The sequence below is a fragment of the Myodes glareolus genome, chromosome 18 (genome assembly GCF_982192425.1).
Source record: "Myodes glareolus chromosome 18, mMyoGla1.1, whole genome shotgun sequence".
Taxonomy (NCBI): Eukaryota; Metazoa; Chordata; class Mammalia; order Rodentia; family Cricetidae; genus Myodes; species Myodes glareolus.
The window spans coordinates 10,950,539-10,976,172 of NC_142043.1; the positions used below are offsets into that span (position 1 = coordinate 10,950,539).

Below are 25,634 nucleotides of genomic sequence, written 5' to 3' on the forward strand. Positions count from 1 at the left end.
ATTAGAGTTGTGATTTGAGATTTCTAATTTTTTCTCCTTTTTCTAAAAATAAAATAGTTAATAAGGTCCTTCCCCAGTTTACCCTTCACTAAGACGTGACACTCTGATTGTAGCCCGCACTGAAGTGTCATCTCCCATTAATACTTAAAGCTTACCGTTCCCATCTCATGACTGTTCTTCCTTCTGTTTAAAGATGGCCTCCGCCGAATTTTGTGTCAGGTCGGATTACAAGAAGGGCCAGATGGTGAAAACTCTTCTCTGGTAGACAGACTGATGCTTAATGATTCCAAATTATGGAAAGGTGACTTGCTTATTGCTTCTAAGGGTTGGTGTGTCAAAGTTGGGTATTTTTTTTAATTTGGAAATGTTAATAAATATATTTATACTTTTTAAAATTATAATTGTAGTGCTAGATTTGGGCCCTAACAAATACACCAAACATTAGGACTGTAACCTTATTATTTTTTTTAAAAAAGTGTTGTATAGGAGGCCTATGACCTAGATTAAACAGCTTCTATATTCTCTTACATATCACATTTAGAGTTAGGCAAGGCAGCACATGCTGTGTTCCCAGCACTCAGGAGTCCAACACCAACCTAGGTTGCGGGCTAGCATGCACTGCAGAACAACAGAGGGGAAGGGGGATTAATTTTGCACACATTTTATCTTTAAAAATATTGCAGGATGGGAGAGATGGCTCAGTTAAGAGGATGCACTGCTCAAGCAGAGGACCCAAGTCCTGTTCCCAGCACACACATTAGGTGTCATGCACTGTATCTCTGGTGTCAGAGGGATGTGGTACTTCTGGCCTCCATAGTCACCTGGGCAAACTCACATATGCAGACACACATGTTGATAATTAAAGTAAAATCCTTTAAAAAAAAAAAAGTGTTTTGTTCTGAGCAAAGCATAAAGAGTTTTGTCCCAGTGGTTTGAGACACATGCGGCTATGGAAACGGAGTTCTGGTCTGTCTCACGCTCTGCTCTTCCCCGAAGGCGCTAGGAGTGTGTATCACCAGCTGTTCATGAGCAGCCTGCTCATGGACCCGAAGTATAAGAAGCTCTTTGCCGTTCGATTTGCAAAAGTAAGTAGGGTTTTTATTTTTCCAGTTTTGATGATAAATAAGTTATTTAAGGAATAACTATAGTATTTGGGGCTTCAAAACAATGTTTAACAATGAGATGTGAGGTTATCCATTTGAAATTCTAAGAAACTTCAGAATCTTTTTACCTTTTACCAATAAAGGTGTAGAAACAAGACTCCCTGCCCTCCCCCACCATAATACATAAATACGTAGTGATTGCTGGGCAGTGTTGGCAAATGCCTTTAACTCCAGCACTCTGAAGGCAGAGGCAGGCGGATCTCTCTCAGTTCGAGGCCAGCCAGGTCTACAGAGTAAGTACTAGGACAGCTAAGGCTACACAGAGAAATCCTGCCTCAATCCCTCCCCCCCACCAAAAAAATAACAATATAAATATGCAGTGATTGGGATTTGAAAGGATGATGACTTAACCTCATGCCATTATAGATGGGTCTAATCCTATTAAAATTCATGGAGGCAGTGTGCCTCTCTTGGTATAATTTGAAAATGGTGAATTCCAGATGGCTGACAGAGTTGGTTTTGCTTTCAGAAGCACATGGTGACACTAAGTACTTACTTTATGTATGCCCCCAGTAGGAGCACTTGACAAAGGAAGCACATGGCAGTCATTTGGAGAGATCTTCAGAACATCCATGTTTGTGTCCTATTCCCAAATCTATTGATGGTGACCTTGCAGGAGTCACATGATTCTGATGTGTATTCCAAAGCAATGAAAGGCTGGTTTGGGGGCAGATAGTATGATGTTGCTGTGTCTCATCCCCCAGTGAACAGTAGCACCTTAGGGTTTTAGGAGGTCTGACTCCCTATTTGGGCTGCTAAACTAGCACTGTGCTCCAGAAGAACCTATTAACACAGCTTTCCGCAGCAATGGTAGTGACCCTTTGAGTTTCCATGTCCTACACGTGTCTTCCTGTTGCCGTCCCCAGCACTGAGTTGTCAGTATAACCCTTAACCATTTGGTCACTGGACTAGAGGAATTTCCCCCTTGTTGTTTAGAATTACCAGCAGTTGCAGAGAGATTTTATGGAGGATGATCACGAGCGAGCAGTGTCGGTGACTGCTCTATCTGTCCAGTTCTTCACCGCACCTACTCTGGTGAGTAGAGTCTGCCTCTCTGTAACTCATAGCCGGCACTCCTTGCCTCTTTTTGCCTTCTTAATAGAACTATGAGCGTTTGCAGAGTGATTATGTGACAGATGACCACGACAGAGAGTTTTCAGTCGCAGACCTCTCGGTTCAGATATTCACAGTTCCTTCACTTGTAAGTACTGAAAGACTAGAGAATGCTCTTGTTTTCCATTAACAGAAGTAAAGCCTCAGATCCTGGAGGTAAGACCTGTGTGCTCCTCAATAAGCTGGTACTTTGTGTAGGAAGACATCACCAAGCACACACAACATATCTTTGAATGTCAAAGTAATAATAGAGGAGAGTTGGATTTCCTAGTGGTTTTGGAGTGATAAATTAACATTTAGCTAGCTGGGCAGTGGTAGTACTCACGCCTTTGATCCCAGCACTGGGGAGGCAGAGGCAGGTGGAGCTCTGAGTTCGAGGCCAGCCTTTTCTACAGAGTGAGTTCCAGGACAAGCTCCAAAACTACAGAGAAACCCTGTCTCATAAAAAATAATAAAATAAAATTTAAAAAAATTAACATTTAGCTGATTAGTTTATCAAATATATTCCTGACATTCGAATCAGATAACATGCCATATACTATGTTAGATCCTGAAGAATCTTCCTCCTCAATCCTCACCCGCATAAGTAAAGAGTAGCTAAGGCAATGGCTTGGCTTGTCTTTTACTAATGTTCTCCAGGTTGCTCTCTGGACTAGTCAGGGTTACTAGTGCTGTGAAGAAGCACCAGGGCTAAAAGCAACTTAGAGAGGAAAGGGTTTATTTGACTTACACTTTGACACTGTAGTCCATCAGTGGAGGAAATCAGGACAAGAACTCAAACAGTTGAGGAACCTGGAGGCAGGAGCTGATTCAGGAGCCATGGAGGGATACTGCTCACTGACTTGCTCACCTTATAGACCCACAACACAACCACCTGCCCAGGGATGGCAGCACCCACCATGGGCTGACCCTCACACATCAGTCGCTAAGAAAATGTCCCACAGGCTTGCCTAGAGCCAGTCTTAGGAGACTCCTTCCTCTCAGATGTCTCCAGCTTGGGTCAAGTTGACATAAATCCAGCCACGACAGTCCTGAAGCCTCCATCAGTTAAGTTTCATCATGTATAGTAACTAAAGATCGTACTTCATTAAACAGATTTATTACCATTTATTAGGCAAGGCTTTAAAGGTGAAATGAACGAAACAGATGTGACTGGAATAAATAATGAAAACACTCTGCCAGAGGCCCCGAGTTCAGTTCTCGGCTCCCACGTGGTGGCTGGAAACACCTATGACTCCAGTCCAGGGGTCTGATGTTGCCTTCTGGCCTCCTAAGGCACCAGGTTGGAATGCAGTACGTAGACATACATGAAGATAAGCAGCAATACACATTAAATTTGCTTTCTGCGAGAGAATAAGGCCTTAGCCCTTAGCTGGAGTCCAACGGCTTTGCTTAGGAAGGTACCTTTTGTGGAGCCTGGAAGGGAGGATGTATGCAGAGTGTGCTGTGGGAAGGGTATGCATGTGGGAGCAGCTCGGTGTACTCTGAGCTCAGAGCAAGGCTGTGGAGTTTGAAGAACAGTTTGCACTCACTTTCCTAGCAAGTACATTTTCTAGTGTGGCTAGGGGAGTCACTTCTTTTTGTTAAGAAATATTTGCTAGCTGGGCAGGGGTGGCGCACATCTTTAGTCCCAGCACTCGGGAGGTAGATGCAGGCGGATCTCTGTGCATTAGAGGCCAGCCTGGTCTACAGATCCGGGTCTAGAACAGCTAGGACTGTTGAGAAGCCATGTCTCCAAAAAATCAAAAGGAAAGTAAAGTATCCAGCAAAGACTATCGTCAATGATCTGCTCGTTAATGAATGCTGCTGTAGGCCAAGTCAGGGATTTGTGTTTATCTTAAGAGCATGAGAGACACTTGGGCCACTGTATTTTCACTTATCATGTGTGTGCATGTCTGTATATGAGTGCATGTGTGTGAATGTATGTATGTTGTGTGATACCGGGGATCTAACTCAGGACCTCACACGTGCTAGGTAAGCTCACTCTACCATTGAGCTATAGCTCCAGTCCTACATTTGTGATTTGAAAAGACTACTATTTGCAAGATGGGGAGTAAATTTGAGGAAGATAGTAAAGCAAATCTGGAGAACTTACCTAGAACTTAATGCAGTGAGGCTGGGTAAAATGGGATGATGCAGCTGGCAAAACCGTTTGCTGCTAAGCCTGTACCTTGGTACAAGCCTGAGGCTACAAGGTGGAGGAAGAGACTCGAGCCCTGCATGTTGTCCACTAATCCCTGTGCACGTTGTGGACCACATGCACACATACACACACATTCATTCATTCGTTAATATTTAAAATAAAAGAAGTTGAAGCAGCAATCCAGAGAAGACTGTGCACTGAGCTGAGGTGTTCCCAGTGGATGTAGGGATTTTGAGAGCTGCCTTTTGTCACATCTGCAGACCTTGCTGAGGGCTTGAAGGACGGTGGCTTTCATGACAACTGAGATTTGGATTTGAGGGTGGTATATAAGATGGCTCTGGAGTTTCTGACTTGTAATTAAGTGGAATTTCTAGACAGATCTTTGATGTAGGTGTATGTATTTATTCCTACATCACTCAATACTAAGCCCATGATGGCTACGGGGAAATGTGGATAAATAGGATATTCAGATTCATCATACCCTCCACTGCCGTCTGTTATCTGGATCAAATCTGTTTGTGGACCTTTTTCAATTGGTTAGCCACGACCTACTGTCTCCCCTGGCTTGGCAGACATGTCTCAACCTGGGACTGTCATGATTCAGGTTCTGAAATTTAGTCCTCGTACTTGAAGAAATTGCCTTCTTAGTTAGAGTCAGCCTGGCAGGTTCAGACACCACTTGACAGTAATGTTGGAGCTGGTACGATGGCCCACTGGATAGAAACCCTGCTGTGCAGCGATAGGACCCAGTTTGTATCCCAGCTCAGCTGGAGCGTTAGCCAGCTTAGCTTACAAACAGCGGCTGCCAGGTCAGTGAGAGACCAAATCTTGAGGGACTGATAGGGAAGGTGGTAGGACGCTGGCCTCCGCATACCTGTACACACATGTACACCATACACAGAAACACCAAAGTGGGGAGGCCAAAAGAAGGAAGAGAGGAAACATGCGGGCAGGGGCTCAGCAACTATGTGGGAATGTTAGAGAAATAGGCCCTAAAGAGTAAAAATAGTGAACGGATGCATAAACATGCAAACAGACCCAGAGAACACTGTCATGGTCCATGGCCAGGAGCTGGTGTGGTTCTTGGTTTTAGTTTTCTTGTTTCTGTGCGAGTCCTGGAATGTGTATGTGTGGAGAGTACTTGACATACAGTCGGAACTCCAGGCCCAGAAGGCCACTTCTGCTCGCTCTCTGCGCGTGGTGCCCTTGTCTGCGCCTCTCCAGATGCAGGGCAGTATTCACGGCTTCCCTGGGTTTTGCTATCTTAAGTATTTGGAAGAATTCTCTAGTATACCATTTGGGCCTTGAAATTTCTTTATGAAAGTATTTTTTACCAGTTACATTTTTAAAATAAGTTTAGGACTATTTAGGTATTCTATTATTGTTTTTAATATTATTTTTTAAATAATTATTTATTTATTATGTATACAATATTCTGTCTGTGTGTATGCCTGCAGGCCAGAAGAGGGCACCAGATCTCATTACAGATGGTTGTGAGCCACCATGTGGTTGCTGGGAATTGAACTCAGGACCTCTGGAAGAGCAGTCAGTGCTCTTAACCTCTGAGCCATCTCTCCAGCCCCCCTTATTATTGTTTTTTTAAAAATGTGATTTTTCTTAAGAATTTGCGCTGGGCAGTGGTGGTTCATGCCTTTAATTCCAGGACTCTGGAGGCAGAAGCAGGTGGATCTCTGTGAGTTCGAGGCCAGTTTGATCTACAGAGTGAGTTCCAGGACTGGTAGGGCTACACAGAAAAACCCTGTCTCAAAAAACAAACAAGAGAATTTGCTAATTTAGCTGGGTGGTAGTTGGACATGCCTTTGATCCCAGCACTAAGGAGACAGAAACAGGCAGATCTGAGTTCGAGGCCAGCATAGTCTACAAAGTGAGTTTCAGGATACAGGATAGCCAGTACTACACAGAGAAACCCTGTCTCAAAAAAAAAAAAAAAAAGAATTTGTTAATTTAGCCATGTTTCCAATTACATTGATTTACAAGGTCTAATGTTATTTTCTATTTAATGCCTGCAGTTTTATAAGTCCCTCTTTTTTTTTTTTTTTCTTAGCAGGGTTTCTATAGCCCAAGCTTGCCTCCAGTTGAACAGTCCTCACAGTTTACCTGATGGGCTGCCACACCCAGCAAGACTTGGTTTAGGAGTACCTGAGAGTTCCCAGTGGAGAGCCTGGAGTATCTACTAGATTCCTGCCCTAGCCTTGATTAGACTGCCACGTCCGATCCTTGTCTTAGGATTTCTACCCCTCTCAGGCTTCCATCCTCCAGGGCTTCAGAATCTAGGCCCTGTCCCGGGGAACCTGGAAGAGTGCTGGACTCAGTTTCTGTGCACTGCTGTATTCTGCTAGGACTCTGATCATTTTAGACAGGGTTTGAGTAGCCCTGGCTGTCCTGGAACTCACTTTGTAGACCATACTGACCTTGAACTCGCGTGAGTAAAGGCTGGGAGTAAAGGTGTGAGCCACCGACACCCAGCCTTTAGTGACTTTTCTTAACTGCCCCAGTCAGCATTCTCCTGATTGGATCCTGTGGCATTGAGTTTAACCAGAGCGTGTCCCTGAAACATTACTTTTATTCAGTCTTACAGGAAACTTTGTAGCCTATTGTGAATATGTTGTAAGATGTGGGCTAAGTCTGGCAGCACAAATTTTAATATGAATTATAAAAAAATAACCGAGTTATGGAGTGATAACGTTTTATAAAGCAAGTGGGATTGTAGGCCTGTGCATCAAGTGGTGGGTCTATAAGAACAGTTGCAGTGGCTGTGTAGTCATCAGTGTCTAATGATGACAGCTGTCTTGGAAAGTTAGCAACAGTTTGAACAAAATTCCAATGCAAGGACTGAAAGCATTCTCTGTAACCTTAGAGAATGTGCCTCCTGCCATTGTAGACCCAGCCGTCTCTAACATTAGCCAGAACTACCAGTGCCTTGACTGAGAGTGCCCACCCCCAGTGGTACTGTGCCACTTCTCCTCCCACCTAAGCTGGTCTGCACAGCTGTTTCTAGCCCAGTGGGATTGCCTCTGCTCTCCTTAACTTCCTAGTCAATACAACAAGCAGGAACAGCACACCTTCCTGGGAACCTGTGTGTATTTGTTGCTCCTTCAGACTCGACCATAGTCTTCCTGGAGAATTCTTTGCCATTCTTACACCTTTAATTCCCCTAGCTAAGTTAGAAAGTGTAAATTTACTTTGACTCTAACACAGGATGAAGGTGAAACTGTAGTGAGCGATAGAGCGGACTGGATGGGCATGGAGCTCAGTGAGCCCTGTTCTGGGAGGACATTGGTGATGCTGCCAAACTTAGACTCTACTCCCTCTGGGTGATTCCACTTACAGGAAGTTACTTTGCCATTTTACATAGTGGGTATTTGTTATGTCTTTTGTAATAGCACATACCGCAAAGCTGTAAATGACAGCATTCCAGACCTGGCTAAATGTGATAGCAAAGTATGCCTGATGATGGTTAGAAAGAAAGAGAAATTGTATGAAATGCTACAGGATAATCTCTATGTAAAAGTTTTTATATTAAGTAAAAACTGAAAAGCAGAATGGTAGTTGATAGTATGTTCTCTGGGAGAAAGAGGTAACTGTGGTTGTGTATATCCGTATGTGTGTATTTAACAGACACTGAGTCTTCTATTGCATGCATGCACTTGTAGGTAGGTAGGTATTAAATACCAGCTCTGGAAGAATGCAGAAATCTAACAGTTTGTGTTTGGATGGTAGACCTTAGGAGCTATGAGACCTTATACTTCCTAAAGTCAGAAAAGCAAAAACAAATGTCAGCTGGTTAAAAAAGAGAGAGAGGAAGTACAGTTTCATACTGAACTTTAGAAAATCAGTGAGAGTGATTTTCTATCCAGGAACCTCTGGATCCTGCAATAAGTCCCCGTACTTACTGTATAATGCATGTGAATGTCTCATTTAAAGATCCTGCACTAAGTCCCTGTACTTACTGTATAGTGTATGTGAATGTCTCATTTAAAGATCCTGCACTAAGTCCCCGTACTTACTGTATAGTGTATGTGAATGTCTCATTTAAAGATCCTGCAATAAGTCCCTGTACTTACTGTATAGTGTATGTGAATGTCTCATTTAAAGATCCTGCAATAAGTCCCTGTACTTACTGTATAGTGTATGTGAATGTCTCATTTAAAGATCCTGCACTAAGTCCCCGTACTTACTGTATAGTGTATGTGAATGTCTCATTTAAAGATCCTGCACTAAGTCCCCGTACTTACTGTATAGTGTATGTGAATGTCTCATTTAAAGATCCTGCACTAAGTCCCCGTACTTACTGTATAGTGCATGTGAATGTCTCATTTAAAGATCCTGCACTAAGTCCCCGTACTTACTGTATAGTGCATGTGAATGTCTCCTTTGAAGACAAGTTAACGTCATCATGCCGTCTTCTGACCTTGGTGGGCACCACTCACCCATGCTGCACATACATAATGTGGACAAATGCTCATACACATAAAATATAGCTAAATCTTTAGAAATGACCTGGTAGTGCACTTGAGCTGAGATACTTGTGTTGAGCAAGTTTAAAGTGTGGGCGCTAAACTAGTAATGGCTCTCGGTTCCCTGGGGCACAGGTTTTGATTGCCATCCTCTGTCATGAACTCTGTTTTAGGCCCGAATGCTCATCACGGAAGAGAACCTGATGACTGTTATCATTAAGGCTTTCATGGACCATTTGAAACAACGAGATGCCCAGGGTAGATTCCAATTTGAACGCTACACTGCCCTTCAAGCCTTCAAGTTCAGGAGAGTTCAGAGTCTTATCTTAGATCTCAAGTAAGTGTTTCCTTCATTTCCACACAAATTATAGCTTGTACAATGCGGGTATTTCTGTGTTCACTGCCACTGTTGTCTATATAGGTATGTGTTGATTAGCAAACCAACTGAGTGGTCAGATGAGCTGAGGCAGAAGTTCTTAGAAGGGTTCGATGCCTTTTTGGAATTACTGAAATGCATGCAGGTATGTATATACTGAACTTATTTTTGTGTGAACACATTTCTTTATGCTTTCCCATCCCCAATTTCGGTTTCAGTGGACCGGTGAGGAGGCTCAGTTTAGAATAGTACTTATTGCAGAAGTCAGAGGACATGAGATCTGTCCCCAGAACTCTCAGCAAAAATAAGTTGTTTTCTGTTTTAAAAAAGATGTCTTGTTTGGGGCTGGAGAGATGGCTCAGCAGTTAAGAGCACTGGTTGCTCCTCTTCCAGAGGACCTGGATCAGTCCCCACCACCCATTTGCTTGACAGCTCTAAACTGTCTATAACTCCAGTTCCAGGGGATACAGTGCCCTCTTCTGGTCACCCTGGGCACTGCATGCACATGGTGTACCACTGTGTGCTAGCAGAACATACACAAAGAATTTTTTTTTTTCACAAAGAAATTTTTAATTAAAAAGAAAGATGTTTGGGTTCTCTTTAGTATTGCTTTTTAAGAGTTTGCAAATCCTTTTCCATGGTTGTTTTGTTAGTGTACTTACTTAAGTTTATTTGAAAAACTAGTTGTTTTTGGATGCTTGGTAACGAACTCAGGACCCTGTGCCCAAACAGTAGGCAGGAATTCTACCACTAAGCCTAGCTCTAGCTCTTGATAAACTCCCAGCCTCTGATTTATTTTGTGTTGCAAAGAGGAGGTCTTTGGGGGGGGGGGGGGGGGGAGGCGGGGTGCGCACATGCACGCATACTTGCTGTGAATGGATGCCATAGCACACCTGTGTAGGTCAACAGACAGCTCATGGCAATCAGTTCTCCTTCTACAATGTGGTCTCAGGGTGACTCTGGTCTTCAGGTTAATACCAGGCTCTGCTGCCCGCTGAGCCATCTCTCTGGCCTGTGTTTTATTTTAGTGTTTCTACAGTTGCTTTGGTCTTAGTGGGATCTGTACATAGTGCAGTCCGGACCATTTTCCTCACTGGTCTCTTTGTGAAGCATACCTGTGTGCAAATCAGAGTCTAGACGTAGAGACAAATGAGCATGGAAGCAATTAGAAGACAGGAGACCTCTCTAAACACTTAGGGAAGAGCTGTGTGAGAAGGCTTAGTAAGTGGTTCTTAAATGCCAGGATAGCTTAGCTAGTCCTAAAAAGAATTGGACTCTTTTGTGTCAAAGGCTATTTGTTTTCATTCTGGCCTCTGAGCTTTGAGCTACACATTAGTGAGTAAGTATAAAACCTGTCTTCTCACATAACTGTGTAGTGTAGGTGTAAGTTGAGTAACATTTTATAAGCCTGTCAAGGGCTGAGCATGGAACTCTGATGAAGCAAGTGCTTAGTATATGTGACGCCCTGGGTTCAGCCACCACTGGCTCATAAATCCTGGCGGGGTGTGATGACACACAACTGTAATCCCAGCATTCGAGAAGCTGAGGCAGAGTGATCTTATGTTCCAGGCCAGCCAGTCTGCTTAAGGAGACCCTGCCTCAAACATACATGAATAAATGGAAAAAATCATTGAATGAATTTTAAGGAGATTTATTGAATTTCTTAGGTTTTTTTCCCCCTGATACTCCCTCTTCAAAAGTTTACATTATTTGAACAGTCTCTGTAATCAATTTATATTTCTTATGCATTGCTCCTCGGGTTTCTTTGTGAGAAAAAAACTAGTTTTTATTCTTACCAACTCTCTCTGCTTTCTAAGGGGATGGATCCAATCACGCGTCAAGTAGGACAGCACATCGAAATGGAGCCGGAGTGGGAAGCCGCCTTCACGCTGCAAATGAAGCTAACACACGTGATCTCCATGGTGCAGGATTGGTGCGCTTTGGATGTGAGTTCCTCTGGTGGTAGAAACTGTGAGAAACAGTGGGTAGACAGACGCTTAAGTGAAAATAAGAGATTTGGGGAAATATTTGTACAGCTGAACTCAGAAACAGCACACTTCCACTTCCACCTGTACATTAAATAACTATCAAAAGCTCAAATTTTGAAGTGTATGTTTAAAAAAAGTCAGGGAGGTAATCGTGTACACGCTTATGTAATTATGTTCATTTTCCCCGTAATCCTCCCTAGACAGTAAGCGTATAAAAATAGTGGATACATTTATCCAAGAATAAGCTTGCTTTTGCACATTAAGTCACATTTATCCTGTGACTTAAAATAATTTCAGCCTTCCCTCATTGGTAAGAACCTGTGAAAGTCAGAGGGTCAGAGAGTGTCCATGATACTTGAACAATGTATGAAAACCTGCTGGATAGAGAAAAGGGGTTTCTGATTCAGAGGCCAACTGTATCATTCTGTGTGATGAGAGGCCTGGGCATCTAGGAGCTTTGAGAAGCTACCAGGAGGCTGGAGGGGGGACAGGGACAGGGATGGGCAGGACTGCCTGATGTCAGGACCTTGGAGTTATCTCGGTTGTAGTCTAGCTGAACTGGTAGGCTGCTGTTCGGGTGTACCTAACAGTGACATGGTCCAGTTTGTGTCTGTAAAATTACTCTTTGTGGAGAATGGATGGATGGACCAAGAGTTGAAGCAGGGAGTTTATCAGAGAGATAGTTGCCAATGTCTTTGAGTTACTGGAGAATGCGGGAGTAGCTAGTTTTGAGAGAAACTGGGAAGAAAAGGCTGTCACTTTGTTAATAGACTAGAAAGCATGGACTGGGGTAAAGGACATTACTGGTAACGTCTAGATTTCCACAACTTTATTGATGAGTGATGTCACCCATTGGGCAGAGGACAGTGGTAGAAAGGGACCCATTCTGGGAGGGAGGACTGAATTTGGTTTGGTCCATATTATTTTTGGTTCATATTGAGGTACTTACCTGTCATGGAATTTGAGGTGCTAAGTCAATGTTGTAGCAACTCGGTCTTTTGGGTAACTTACGTTACAAACCCTCTTTTTTAGGAAACAGTGTTAATTGAAGCTTACAAGAAATGCCTCGCTGTGTTGATGCAGTGTCATGGTGGTTTTACTGATGGGGAACAGCCAATCACACTCAGTATTTGTGGACATTCAGTGGAAACTATCAGATACTGTGTTTCCCAAGAAAAAGTTAGCATTCACCTCCCAATTTCTCGCTTGCTTGCAGGTAAAGCATCTTCCCTAAAAAAAGAACCCTAAAGTTCTCTCAAATGACTGTAGTGTTTCTAAATACCTGTTGTGTGCTAGGCATTATCCTGAGAGTTTTACATGTGTTCACTGATCTGATTATTCTGCTGTGAAGTAGAAGTTACTAAACTTGGTCCGTAGATGGGAGGACTGAGGCGTAAAGAGTCCTTAGTGTCCAAGCAAGAAGCCAAGCTTTCATTTTGAGGTATTTGGGCATCGCATCCCATAACATTGTACTGTGGGGCAGGCCTTATTCTGACATCACCGTGACATCTACATCCTAGTGACTGAGCTCACAGTTCTGACAAGTCACGGCAGTCATTCACTTGGAAGCCACTGCTAATAAATCAAAGCCACCATAGCTTCTCTCTCTCTCTCTCTCTCTCTCTCTCTCTCTCTCTCAGCTCTTTCTTGCTCATTGATCGATAACCTTTAAGCAGAATGTTACAAGTGAATGCCTTTATTGATGTCAGACTGTTTTATAGGCCACTTACAATCACTACACTACCTAAAACAGATACTCTGCAGCAGCCAGAGGCTGTGTGTGCACCTAGTTCTCCTGGCGGGACCCTCACATTACTTCGAGATCTCTTGATTCTAGATATCTTATCCTACTCAAACTGTGTTCCCTTCAGTTCATTCTTTTCTTTTTTTATATAATTTTTGTATTCTTATTTTATGTGCATTGGTGTTTTGCCTACATAATTGTCTGTGTGAGGATTCCCGATCCCCTGGAACTGGAGTTAGAAACAGTTGTGAGCAGCCATGTGAATGCTGGGGTCCTCTGAAAGAGCAGCCAATGCTTTTAACCACTGATCCATCTCTCCAACCTTCTTTAGATCGTTCTTAACTCAGAAAATAGTGACTTCCTATGTCCCATCACAGAGCCTGTGATTAGTGACTGTGGCTCGGTAGCTTTTTACTGTGATGTGAAGGTGTACTTCACTTTGTATCTATACTTTTTAGGAGACTGGAGAATCCATACTATGGCTTCCTTAAATGTGTACGAAAGGGGCTGTTAATTACTGATTCAACTCCTGTGATAGAGCATGGCCTTGTTGAGGGTATCCATCCCTCATGGGAGTATTGACAGTTTGTGTCTTCCAAGAATTAGTTCATTTCATCTAAATTATTAAATTATGAGTCGAGTTATTGATGACATTTATGTCATGGGGTCAGGTACTAATGACTCCTTTTGTTCTGGAAGTGCATCTTTTGGGCATCCGCACATCTCTGGCTGTTAGCCTTTCACATCCTGCCGGGCTCTAGGGCAGGGCCGTACACTGAGGCGTGTGAGGCTTTTATTTGTAAACATTGACCAGTGGAATAGTACAGCAGCTGTGGACACTGGCTGACACCTGTGATCCCAGGACTCCACAGAAGAGTTGCCATGAGTTCCAGGTTAGCCTGGCCTACAGTGAGTTCAAGCCTAGCCTACAGTACAAGGTGACCCTGTGTCGAAGTAACAAGAGAGAGAAAGGGAAGGAAGAAGGGAAAGAATGAATAACGAGAGACAGAGGATAGAGGATATAAAGTTCTGGTTGTAGGAGAAATTTTTCTCCTTCCTATAACTTGTTTATCCCAGGTTTGTTTTCTGCAACTAAAAACTCTTGGTTAAGTGTTAGACGAGAGGGGGAAAACGTTGGTCCCTTCAGTTCAGCGACTTACCACTCTGTATCCTTCCAAAACCTGGTTATCAGGGTAGAAGCTGAGGGTAATAATTACCACCAGTGAAAAAGCAAAAACCCCAGAAATATACTAATTTCTGTCTACGTCCTTCCCTTCCCTGAAGTTTGTGCTGTGAGTATCTGGGAGCATTCATCTCCCAGTGTTCCATGAGGTCTGCCCTGGGTGTTTGTAGTCAGAATAGAGAATAAAATAAGCAGTCCGTATAGCTGGCTTGGTGGCGCATGCCAGTGACCTCAGCGCTTCAGAGGCAGAGGCAAGAGGACTGAGCACAAGTTTGAGACCAACTGGGGCTACAGAGCAAGAGTCTGCTCAAAACAAAACAAAGCACAGTTCACAGACAAGGTAGAGACGATGCTGGTGGTGCTTCAGCAGTAGCTAATAACGGTTACTAGGAATGGCAGGCAGTGGAGGAAGGTTCTCAAAGGCTTGAATGGGGACTGATAAGTACTGATAAGTGCTGTCTGTCAAGGAAATGGCCTAAACAGTAGCCTTTGGAATGGCCTATGAGCTAAAAGTGTTCCTCTCATGGGTAGGAAGTAAATTGGTTTTGACTCTGTGTTGGAGGGAGAGAGGCCACTTGTTGATTCCCGGCCACTTAGCCCTGAAATAATCACACAGAAACTATGTTATTTAAAACACTGCTTCACCAATTACTTAAGCATATTGTTAGCTAGCTCTTACATCTAGATTTAACCCATCTCCATTATTTTATATTTTACCACGGGGTTCATGGCCTACTGGCAAGGTTCTACCATCTGTCTCCAGCAGGACTACATGGCTTCTCTCTGACTCCGCCCTTCTTTCTCCCAGCATTCAGTTTAGTTTTCCTGCCTACCTAAATTCTGCCCTATCAACAGGCCAAGGCAGTTTCTTTAGTCACCAGTGAGTATTCACAGCATACAGAGAGAAATCCCATGTCAACTCTAAACTGGAAATTCTAAGGAACTTAATTCTGAGGTCAAGGTCAGCACAGACCATGGGTCAGTCAGCCAGTTTCTCTGTTCAGTTGCCAGAAGGATCTCAGCTTCCAGCAAGAATGAAGCCCATGGCCCAGGAGATACCTCTACATTGGCATAATGTATATACATTGGTTTGATTGCTGTTGAGCTGTTTTGGCTGTGTCTGTACATCCAGTATTTACTTCTAAAATGTCAGCAATATTAATGAAGATGAGTTCTAACTGCCTGCCTCTAATGTAGATTTATTGAAAAGCTTCATTTATAGATACATTGTATTTTATAATTTAATTTGTAATCTGATACATTCCCAAACATTTTTTTCAAAAGTTAAATAGTAAGTTGGGTGATTATTGAGTCTAGTAAACATTAGTTTTACTATGGAAATGTTTGTTTCTCCTCCATGCAGGTTTGCATGTGTTATTAAGCAGAAGTGAAGTGGCATATAAATTCCCCGAGCTCCTACCTCTAGTAAGTGGCTTCGACATTAATAGGAACATCTAGTCATTATATTGTGTTTGAAACCAAGTTGAAACAAACTTTTATTAATGTGTGTTCTCCAGAGAAGAGAAACAATAAATAGGGGTATGTTGAAATTTGTGTGTGTGTGTGTGTGTGTGTGTGTGTGTGCACGCGCGCGTGCAGGAGTAAGGAGCTGTTTTAAGGGCTTGCCTCATGTATTTATGGAGTTGGAAATGAGTCTCAATGAGCATCCTGGGACACTGGAGAGCCCAGAAGACAGCTGGCATTGTAGTCACAAGTGCAGAGTCCTTCGTGGAGGCAGAATCCCTTCTTCAGAGACCACACTTTTGGGGCTGGGGAGGTGGCTCAGTGAATGAGATGGCTTCTGTGCACAGAGCCAGGACGAGCTGTTTGCATCAGCACATATTAAGACAGAAGAAACCAGGGACGTTCACAGGTCACAGCAGCCGTGAGAGCCTACCCTAACCAAGGTGGAAGGCAAGAACTGATACCCGAAGCTTTCCTCTGACCTCCACATATGCGCCACAACGCGTGTACACCCCCACACAGAGAAACCCTCCTTTCCTACAGCCTCCATCTGAGTTGATGGGGCCCATCCACTTTAGAGGATAATTTCCCATTTTCAAACTTTACTAAAATATAAAGAATGCCTCTCAATCACAGCTAGGTTGGGCTGGCCATAAATAACCTAGCTAAATGACACAAAATTGTCACACAAATACGTCTTAGCATAGATACAGCGTATTATTTTATAAGCTTTCCTGTTAACCGCCTTTCCTTATACAAATTTTAACAAGGTGGATTTTTTTTTTTGTTTTTTTAACACACAGAGTGAACTGAGCCCACCTATGTTGATAGAGCATCCTCTTAGATGTCTTGTCTTATGTGCCCAAGTGCATGCCGGGATGTGGAGAAGAAATGGCTTCTCATTAGTAAACCAGGTAAGTGAGTTTTGTTGGTTTTTTAGTTCTGTGATGTTTTGATTCCATTCATTAGCTTTTATGATAAACCTTGTATAGTTTTAAATGGACATTGAAAGTTTTGACTCTGGAGTCTAGAAAGATGGTTCAACAGTTAAGAGTGCTTGTTGCTCTTGCAGAGGACCCGGGTTCAATCCCCAGCACCCATGTCAGATTATTCACCACCTCCATAACTCCAGCTCCAAGGGCTCTGACACCCTCTTTTGACCTGTGAGTGTACCCCACACATGTACCACACAGACACACACACACACACACACACAAATAAGTCTTTTTTTGAAAAAGGGGTTTAATCTGTATTATCTGTGTTAAATTGTTAGAAAAATTAAATCCAAAGTAAGCTAAAGTTTCTTAGGTCGTCTGTATTTCATCAGGGAAGTGGAAATGAGTAGCAGTGGTATCAACGCTTATTAGAAACAGTCTCTAGTGCAAAGCTGAATAGTAAAAACTAAACTGTGTTGCACTTGCTCCACTGCCCAGAGTGTGGGCAGACTCAGTGGTGAGAGCACTTGCAGCTAAACCTGGTGACCTGAGTTCAGTCCCTGACATCCACATTGGCCTAATTTGCTTTTTACTGCTACAATAAACACCATAACCCAAAGTAGCTTTGTGTGGGTGTTCCATCATCTTACAGTTCACTGTAGGGTAAGTCAGGGCAGGAACTGAATCAGCAACTGTGGAGGAGCACTGCTTAGCTTCTTTATATACAACCCAAAGCCGCGTGACCAACGGGGCCACTGCTTCCAGTGGCTGGGCCTTCCCACATCAATCATAAATGGAGAGAATACCCGCAGACTTGCCCACAAGCCAGTCTTACCAAGACATTTTCTCAGCTGAGGGTTCCTCTTCCCATTTGACCTTAGCTTGTGTCAGGTTGACAGGAAACTGACCTGCACTCATGTGGCAAAAGAACTCAGCCAATTCCTGCATATGTCCTCTGACCACCATTCACATGCATGCTGTGCATGCCCATACACATGTGCATACACACACACACACAATAGTAAGTGCAGGGGGTAAAATAGATGTGATAGGCTCATGCCTTTAATCAGGCTTTCAGAAGATAGGATCATGAAGGAAGTTCTCTCTGCGTTTGAGACTAGCCTGGTCTATCTGTATTGTGAGTTCTAGGTTAGCCAGGGCTACTCAATCTACTCTCAAAAAAAAAAAAAAAGAAGAAAAAAATACAGGGTGGCATTAAGATAAAAATTTATTTTATTTGACTATAAAGCTGAATGTGGTACGTGTTCACGTGCGCGTGCGTGTGTGTGCGTGTGTGTGTGTGTGTGTGTGATGTTGGGAGAGCATATGTGCAGATCACTGCATAACTTTGTGCAGTTGGTTCCCCCTTCCCACCTTTACATGAATTCTGGGAATCAAACCCAGGCCATCATATGTCACAGCAATGGCTTTACCAGCTCAGCCATCGCTGCTCCGCTCTTCCCCAGTTTCAGAAGCCCTAAACTTTCCTGGAGCAGTCTTTTGTTGTTGTTGGGAGACCCAGGAAACTGTAACAACTATGAATGGATATCTCTAATTGGTTTATTTGTGCTAGGATAGTGATAACTAAAAACTCACGCCAGATCCATATAAGCAGAGAGGCACAACTTGTGCTTACACAAACCCATATGCTTTCTCTTGGAGTGAGGGAATGATCAGGAAGCTGTACCCACTAAAGTTTATTTAACTGTTATAATGAATTATTGTTTGTAGATCTATTACTACCATAATGTGAAATGCAGACGAGAGATGTTCGACAAAGACATAGCGATGCTTCAGGTAATGAGTTAAAGCCCTGACCTCGGGGTAGAGTGAGTCTTGGTCTTGCTTCCACTGAGACAGTCTCTTAAAACTCATTCCCATATTTCTGACTCCTGCCTGCCCTGTCCTAACACTTCCCACACCAGGCCAACAGCCTGTACAGTGTTTCCACCTGATTTCCAGAACTGTCAGGCTAAGCGTGCTAGATATGGCTTGTGTGTTCCATAGCCCCCTGCCTATCAAGCTCACTGCCTTGGGGAATCTACCCAGTGCTAAAATCAGAAACCCTGGCTGGAAAGACAGCTCAGTGCTTAAGAGCTCTTCCTGCTCTTCCAAAAAACCTGAATTCTATCCCCAGCACCTATATTAGGCAGGCCCCTCACAACCACCTGCATCCAATATCTCTCTGGTCTCTGTAGGCACAACACTCACATGGCAGACACACACACAGAGAAACTTTTTCTTTTTTTTAATAGATTGACTTGGTAACTCATACTTTTAGTCCCAGTGCTTGGGAGTCAGAGACAGGCAGATCCTTGTGAGTTCAAGGCCAGCCTGATTACATAGTGAGTCTTTGTCTCAAAAAGACTAACAATAGTAACAACAACAGCAGGAGTGTTACACAGCGGCTGGCTGCTCTTCCAGAGGACTCTGTTCAGTTTCCTACTATTGAGAATTCAGTTTGATTTAGAACTTTTTAAATGGCATTAAAAGAAAATTAAATTAATATAAAAGCTTTCATTTTATGAAATAGACTGCTTATCACAAAAGAGAAAGTGGGAGATAGTAGATGGATTTTTCTTTGGGCCATCAGCTCTCAATAAACAACCTGGAGACACTATTAATTATGAAAGCTTGGCCTATAGCTTAGGCTTGTTCCACTAGCTCTTACAAATTAAATTAGACCATTTCTAATCATCTACCTGTTGCCACGTAGGCTTTTACCTCTGCTCCTGCATGTCTTCCTCTCTCTCTGAAACCGGCTGGTGACTCCACCTTTCTCTTCCCAGAGCTCTCTCTGTCCAGAAGTCTCTGCTATATACCTCCTGCCTAGCTAGTGGCCATTTGACTTCTTATCAATCCAGTCACAGTGACACATCTTCACACAGTGTAAAGGAATTCCACAACAGGAGATCTCAATAATGGTATATGTATTTACAAACTGGAAGCTTAGTTGGTATTTCTCTCAGTTCCTAGCAGGCAGTGAGCCCTGACAGGAGAGTGCAACTGAGCTTTAGAAGTGTCCTGTGAACTGACAGAGACTGGGATAGCCCATGTAGTTGTGGGGGGTTAGGTTATAGGGCACATTGTTTGTGTAGATTATTTGACCAACTTAAATAAATTCCTGTCCCGTCTTGTCAGCCACACCATATAAGGTCTATGGCTAAGCAGGCGTCCATCTTTTCTTAGAATTGGCGGCCAAATAAGCTGTGTTTTCTTGTGCGGATGAAAACCTCTCTCACTAACAATGGATGTTCCTTCTGACCTTCCTCTTCTCCTTTCTCTCAAACAAACAAAAAAAGACAGGTGTCTCCATGATGGATCCAAATCACTTCCTGATGATCATGCTCAGCCGCTTTGAACTCTATCAGATCTTCAGCACGCCTGACTACGGGAAAAGATTCAGTTCAGAGGTTACCCATAAGGTAAGAACCCGTATCACAAGACCCCGCATGCTAAGGAAGCCTCTGCTGTCGGGATATGGTCATCCAGGGACCATGTGCTCGTGTTCTCACCTCTGAACTGGCCTTCCTGCAGGATGTCGTTCAGCAGAACAACACTCTGATAGAAGAGATGCTGTACCTCATCATCATGCTTGTCGGTGAGTTCTGTCTCCCGCGTCCAAGATGATGAAGCTGTGCTCTCCTAGTCCCCAGGGTCCCTGGTTTAAGAGAAGGGCCTGGTGGACACACCCCTTCCCTCCCCTCTGGAAGAAGAAAGGATGCAGTGGCTGAAGTGGAATGAACTGAAAGACTGTTGGGGGAAGGGTGGTAGGGCCTTGTGCTATCTAGGAACAGGGTGGTAAGCAGAGCTGCTGGTGCTTAAACCTTCAGTTTGTTGTTTCTCTCTGTGGTTCTTGGTATAAGTGGCTTCTGGACCCGAATGGTGGTAATTGCAGTTACTAAAGACCTTGGCTCACAGATGTCCATGTCTCTAGGACCCTCCCCTATTTTCCCAGTTCTTTTATCCCTTCTGCCTTGTCATTCACCTGCTGTTTCAGACCTTCTGTGGCCATAAAGTAGCAAATCCAACGGGCAGGAATGAAGCTAATGAAGAGGGCTCAAGGTGAAATCTTGCCTGCCCCTAGGCAGAAGTAGAAAGGGGGGATTCCCTCCTTGCCACCAGAGAAGGATCGGGCAAAAGCCTTGACTACTGCTAAGGCCCTCTCTTTCTCATCCTTCTCCAAAGCAGCCAGCAACCGTCAAGTCACGTGACATTCTAGTGTGCTGGGAACTGCTCTCGCCCTTGCTCCCCACCAAACCAGTCGTTACTTTCCAACAGCAGAGTAACTCAGAGGAGTGTATTCTGTTGCAGGAACTAAAAGTATATATCACATAAGTATCATGGGTCTGTAAAATATATCCATCTACCTTTTTGTTTTTGGACAGGAGAAAGATTTAGTCCTGGGGTTGGACAGGTGAGCGCCACAGATGAAATTAAGCGGGAGATTATCCATCAGCTGAGCATCAAACCTATGGCTCACAGCGAACTGGTGAAGTCTCTGCCTGAAGATGTAAGTGCCACAGTTTTTAAAAGAAAGCTCGTCAGCTTCCCCACCTATCGGGGTGTGTGCTTCCCTGCAGCCCTACAAGCTACAGTTCTGAGATGTGGGTAACTCCAGTGAATGGAATTGCTAGACGTAACTTAAAAGGAAAATATTGGGAACCCTGAGCAGAAAGCAGAGCAGAGTTAGAGTGAGCACTGAAGAATATGCTTTTTAGAGCTAAGTTGTTTTGTCCACCTAGCAGGGCATTTTACGGTCTTCTGAACTTGCCATGGTTACACATACTTCCAGCCTCGTGTGTTGATTTGTTAAGGGAGGAGTGAACTACCACTCACCTGAGTTAAGTAGACTCAGGTTTCTCAGAGCTTTTTTCTTCTCAGGCCCCAGAAGAATTGTTTGTCTTTTGTTTTTTGTTTTTGTTTTGTTTTCCTGACTTTAGTTTTTTGAGTTTCTCTGTGTGTCTCAGGCTGGAATTCCCCAGAGCTAGCATTAAAGGTGTGCATCCCCACAGCCTGGTGGAAGAGCCTTTTTTTTTTAAACAATGAGCCACATCTTATTGAAGTGACAAAAGTCATGTGTACAAGAACATTCGTAGGTTGAATTATAATTGTTTTTCCTCCCAGGGCCATTAGTCTTCAGCCACCTAATTTTCAGCCATGGGAATTTCAGCTCCTATAGCTGAGAGGCCTTTATTTTCACTGACTCTGCTATTTGTTTTCAAGTTTTATAGGTGTGTCCACCTGTGAGTGCAGGTGCCCAAAGAGCCCAGAAGAGAGGGTATTGGATCCCCTGGAGGTGGATGCTTGTGAACCACCTAACGTGGGTCCTCTGGAAAAAACAATGGATGCTCGTAACTGCTGAGCTATCTCTTTTGTCCCCTCTTCAGCATGTGCTGCCAGAGGCTTTTTTTTTTACACAGCCCCAGGGCTCTGCAGTTCGGGTCCTGATTAATTTGATTGGCCTTGCTCAGTCACATCATCCTGACCTTTGGTCCCTGATGGTGGTGTTAGGGACTCGTGCTGGACCAGACTAGTCCACTGCCCAGAGTGCTGCAGTTGCCATCCATCCGCTGAGCATGCTGTTTCTTGCTTCTTTAGGAAAACAAGGAGACTGGCATGGAGAGCGTCATTGAGACCGTTGCCCATTTCAAGTGAGTTTATGTCATATTTTATGAAGTTTTCATTTTTTTAACATTTTTTGTGCACCTGTGTTTACTTCAGCATAACATAATAGAAGTCACAGAACAAATTATGCCGGGCGGTGGTGATGCATGCCTTTAATCCAAGCACTCAGGAGGCAGAGGCAGGCAGATTTCTGTGAGTTCAAGGCCAGCCTGGTCTACAAGAGCTAGTTCAGGATAGCTAGGATTGTTACACAGAGAAACCATATTGAAAACAAAAAAAAAAAAAGGAAGGAAGGAAGGAAAGAAAGAAAGAAAGAAAAAAAGAAAGAAAGAAAGAAAGAAAAAGCAGTCAGAGAACAACTTGAGGAAGTCAGTTCTCTTCTAGGATAAGCTTTTCTGGGATTGAACTCAGGTTGTCAGGTTGGCAGCAAATGCCTTTTCTCACTGAGCTGTCTTTCCAGCCTCCATAATTTTTTTTTTAAGATTTATTTATTTATACAGTATCCTGCCTGTGGTTGCTGGGAATTGAACTCAGGTCCTCTGGAAGAGCAGTCAGTGCTCTTAACCGCTGAGCCATCTCTCCAGCCCCCATAATCACTTTTCTTAATGTGTGTGTTTTGATAAAACAGAGGGTGAAGCTGTCACTTCAAGAGTGGCAGGCCTTTTCAAGTTTTAATTCTGGACTAGACTTCTTATTGGTGTTTCTTAGGATCAGGCCTCGCTCAACCGATAGAGCAGCAGAGGGGTCTCCTTGCCTCCTCTGCTAAGATCTTTACTGCCCAGATGTTCCTAGTATCAAAGCAGGTAGTGTGCATCGTGGGTATGTTTACCTTGACGAGCAGAGCATCTCTTTGAAGAAAGGAAAGCAAGGTTTATGTCCCGACGAACAGTTTACACTCCTGCTGGTCCCTGCGCTTTGTCAACACCTGAATGTGTGTGCACTTACTCACTTTGGGGGAAGGCAGATGGTGTTGCTTTGAACTAAACTTAGGACTTGATGACCTCCTCCCCCAGCCCGGTGCACTTTTATAATTCTGTGTAGTAAATGGATGGACTTGTTGCCTTGCTTCTAGTTACGTTATGCAGTCAGTGAGGTAGAGTATCTCATGTTTCTTGACTGTTTGTAGATCGTGACACTTTTGTGTGATTTCCTTCCCAGCCATTCATCCCCATCTTACTGTTTTAGCATTTTTTATATATGTTAGAAACATTGATTCTCTCTATATTAAATATATGGCAAATACTTTCTCCCTGTTGAGTGTTCTTACTATAGAGTATTATTTCACACAGGTGTTTTAATGGGATTTGTCCTATAAAAGTTTTTAGAACATATTGCATGTTAAAACAGAAAAGTTAACACCATACGTAGTGGTAGTGGTGATCAGAGGCTTAGAAATGCTGCAGCTTGGAAGCCTGTTCTGTTGGACTTTGATCTGTCTCCATCGCATTCACTTCTGTAGTTAGGACCAGCTCAAAGTGGAGGTGCTGGATACAATGACTTCAGCTTTTGATGTGTATCGTTATGTCAACCCACAGAACAATTTCAGCTTGACACCCTACAAAAGCAAATGTGAGAGCTCCAGTCTTACTAGGACATCTAAGGCTCTTGGTATGTATGACCTTGCTAATAATATTCTTCCCCCATAGGAAACCTGGGCTGACAGGACGAGGCATGTATGAACTGAAGCCAGAGTGTGCCAGGGAGTTCAACCTGTATTTCTATCACTTCTCCAGAGCAGAGCAGTCCAAGGTAGGCGGGAGCTCAGTGTGGTAGGAAGTGTTGGGTCCGGTTTCCTTATAAACAGCAGGCTTCTGCTGCCTTCCATGCATTAGAATGGCACAAGCAGCAGGGCCACTGGGTCTTCCCCACGCTGTCTAGGTGTAAGTAAGATTAACTGCACAGATACACCTGACTTTATTTGCTTATTTATCTGTCTGTGCTGGGATCAAGCCCAGGACTTTGTATGTGCTAGCAAGCTCTCTACCACTGCAATACATCCCCAGTTTATTAGTCTTGACTTCTGAAAACAGATTTTCAGCCTATATCAGGATCGTCAAGCCCATTTGACACATATTCACAATTGGTCCTATTTGATAGGCATTTTGACTTTTATGCAGTTTTTTCCAATCATTCCAAAGACTTATATTTTTGCACTTTTTTTTTATGTGTATCCTAGGCTGGTCTCAAACTCGTGATCCTCCTGCCTCCACTCCTTCAGCAAATCCTATTGGCATGCGTCACTATAACTGACTTGCAGTCTTCTTTTAACTTTTTCAATAAATTATGTTAAAAATCAAAATTACTGTGAAGTTTTTATTTTATTCTCATACATTTCGTAGCATTCAAGCCTAAGTTAAGTTTCCAGTTTGTACCTGTCCCCCCCCAATCTTAAAGAACATGTGTGAGGATTCTTTTAACTGACAAAAAGAGTTATCCGTGATATATGAGTGGTGGGGGAGGACTACACATGGAGGAGGTAGAAACCATCTACCCAGTCCACACATAGCAGCTCCTGCCTGAAATGCAGGATTAAATTAAAGGGACGGGGTTTGAAAACAGATGCTAATGTTGTGTGTTGTAATTCTTATCCCTGTTACATTGTCTTCCATCAGGCAGAAGAAGCCCAGCGGAAACTGAGAAGACAGAACAGGGAAGATACAGGTATTTAATCTCATTTCCAAAGTCCACATCAGTCTCTTACTAGCAAAACATTGTTTTCTGTTGGCCATAGTGGTCACCTTGGCAGGGAGGGAAATGTAAGAATAAGCTTTCGTGTGGCCTTTCTCCTGTTCTGAGGAAGAATGAGTGCAGTAGTGTTAAGATGGTACTCCCTCCCCAGACATCCGGAAATGACTGAGTTGGCCTGGTATTCCCCATATGCCTGCAGACATCTCAGTCCTTCACCTCCACTCCTTTTGTTCCACGTGGTGCTGCTTGTGTTTTGAGAAGGGTTTCAGGGTAGGGAAGTTTTTGGCCTTCTTCAATCCACTCCCTTTACCAGCTATCCTGCCTCTCAACCGTCTCACAGACAGGAGTGAAAGATGACCCATGCACACATACCACATGAGACAGCGGGCTAGAGAGATGGCTCAGCAGACTAAGCACTTACTGCACAAGCTTGAAGACCAGAGTTCAGATCTCCAGAAGACAAAAATAAACATGGGTGAATGGGGCTGGAGAGACGGCTCAGAGGTTAAGCGCATTGGCTACTCTTCCGGAGGACCGTGGTTCAATTCCCAGCACCGACATGGCAGCTCACAACTCTCTGTAACCAGAGGAACCAACAAACACCCTCACACAGACCTATAAAACAAGCAACAGAACACCAGTGCACATAAGAAATAAGTAAAAAGGAAGAAAGCTGAGTGGATTTTGGTGGCCCACCTTACATCTCAGCAAGCAGGAGGCCAGCAAAGACA

At 43.5% G+C, this 25,634-nt stretch overlaps 1 protein-coding gene across 2 annotated transcripts in view; it reads left to right on the forward strand.

The window, feature by feature from the left end:
• Positions 1-25,634, forward strand: part of Ubr2 (ubiquitin protein ligase E3 component n-recognin 2) — an 83,040-nt gene that overhangs the window by 25,643 nt on the left and 31,763 nt on the right. Inside the window, exons 9-24 of one of the 2 annotated variants that reach the window (XM_048445343.3) lie at positions 194-301; positions 997-1,085; positions 2,100-2,198; positions 9,071-9,234; positions 9,319-9,418; positions 11,091-11,219; positions 12,294-12,477; positions 15,552-15,613; positions 16,456-16,566; positions 18,319-18,384; positions 19,890-20,012; positions 20,125-20,188; positions 20,976-21,100; positions 22,189-22,241; positions 23,862-23,964; positions 24,828-24,876. In XM_048445343.3, the coding sequence (XP_048301300.1) occupies positions 194-301; positions 997-1,085; positions 2,100-2,198; positions 9,071-9,234; positions 9,319-9,418; positions 11,091-11,219; positions 12,294-12,477; positions 15,552-15,613; positions 16,456-16,566; positions 18,319-18,384; positions 19,890-20,012; positions 20,125-20,188; positions 20,976-21,100; positions 22,189-22,241; positions 23,862-23,964; positions 24,828-24,876 (1,629 nt within the window). Of the gene's footprint in view, positions 1-193; positions 302-996; positions 1,086-2,099; positions 2,199-2,265; positions 2,365-9,070; positions 9,235-9,318; positions 9,419-11,090; positions 11,220-12,293; positions 12,478-15,551; positions 15,614-16,455; positions 16,567-18,318; positions 18,385-19,889; positions 20,013-20,124; positions 20,189-20,975; positions 21,101-22,188; positions 22,242-23,861; positions 23,965-24,827; positions 24,877-25,634 lie in introns of both variants that reach the window. The other variant, XM_048445342.3, reaches the window with a different exon arrangement.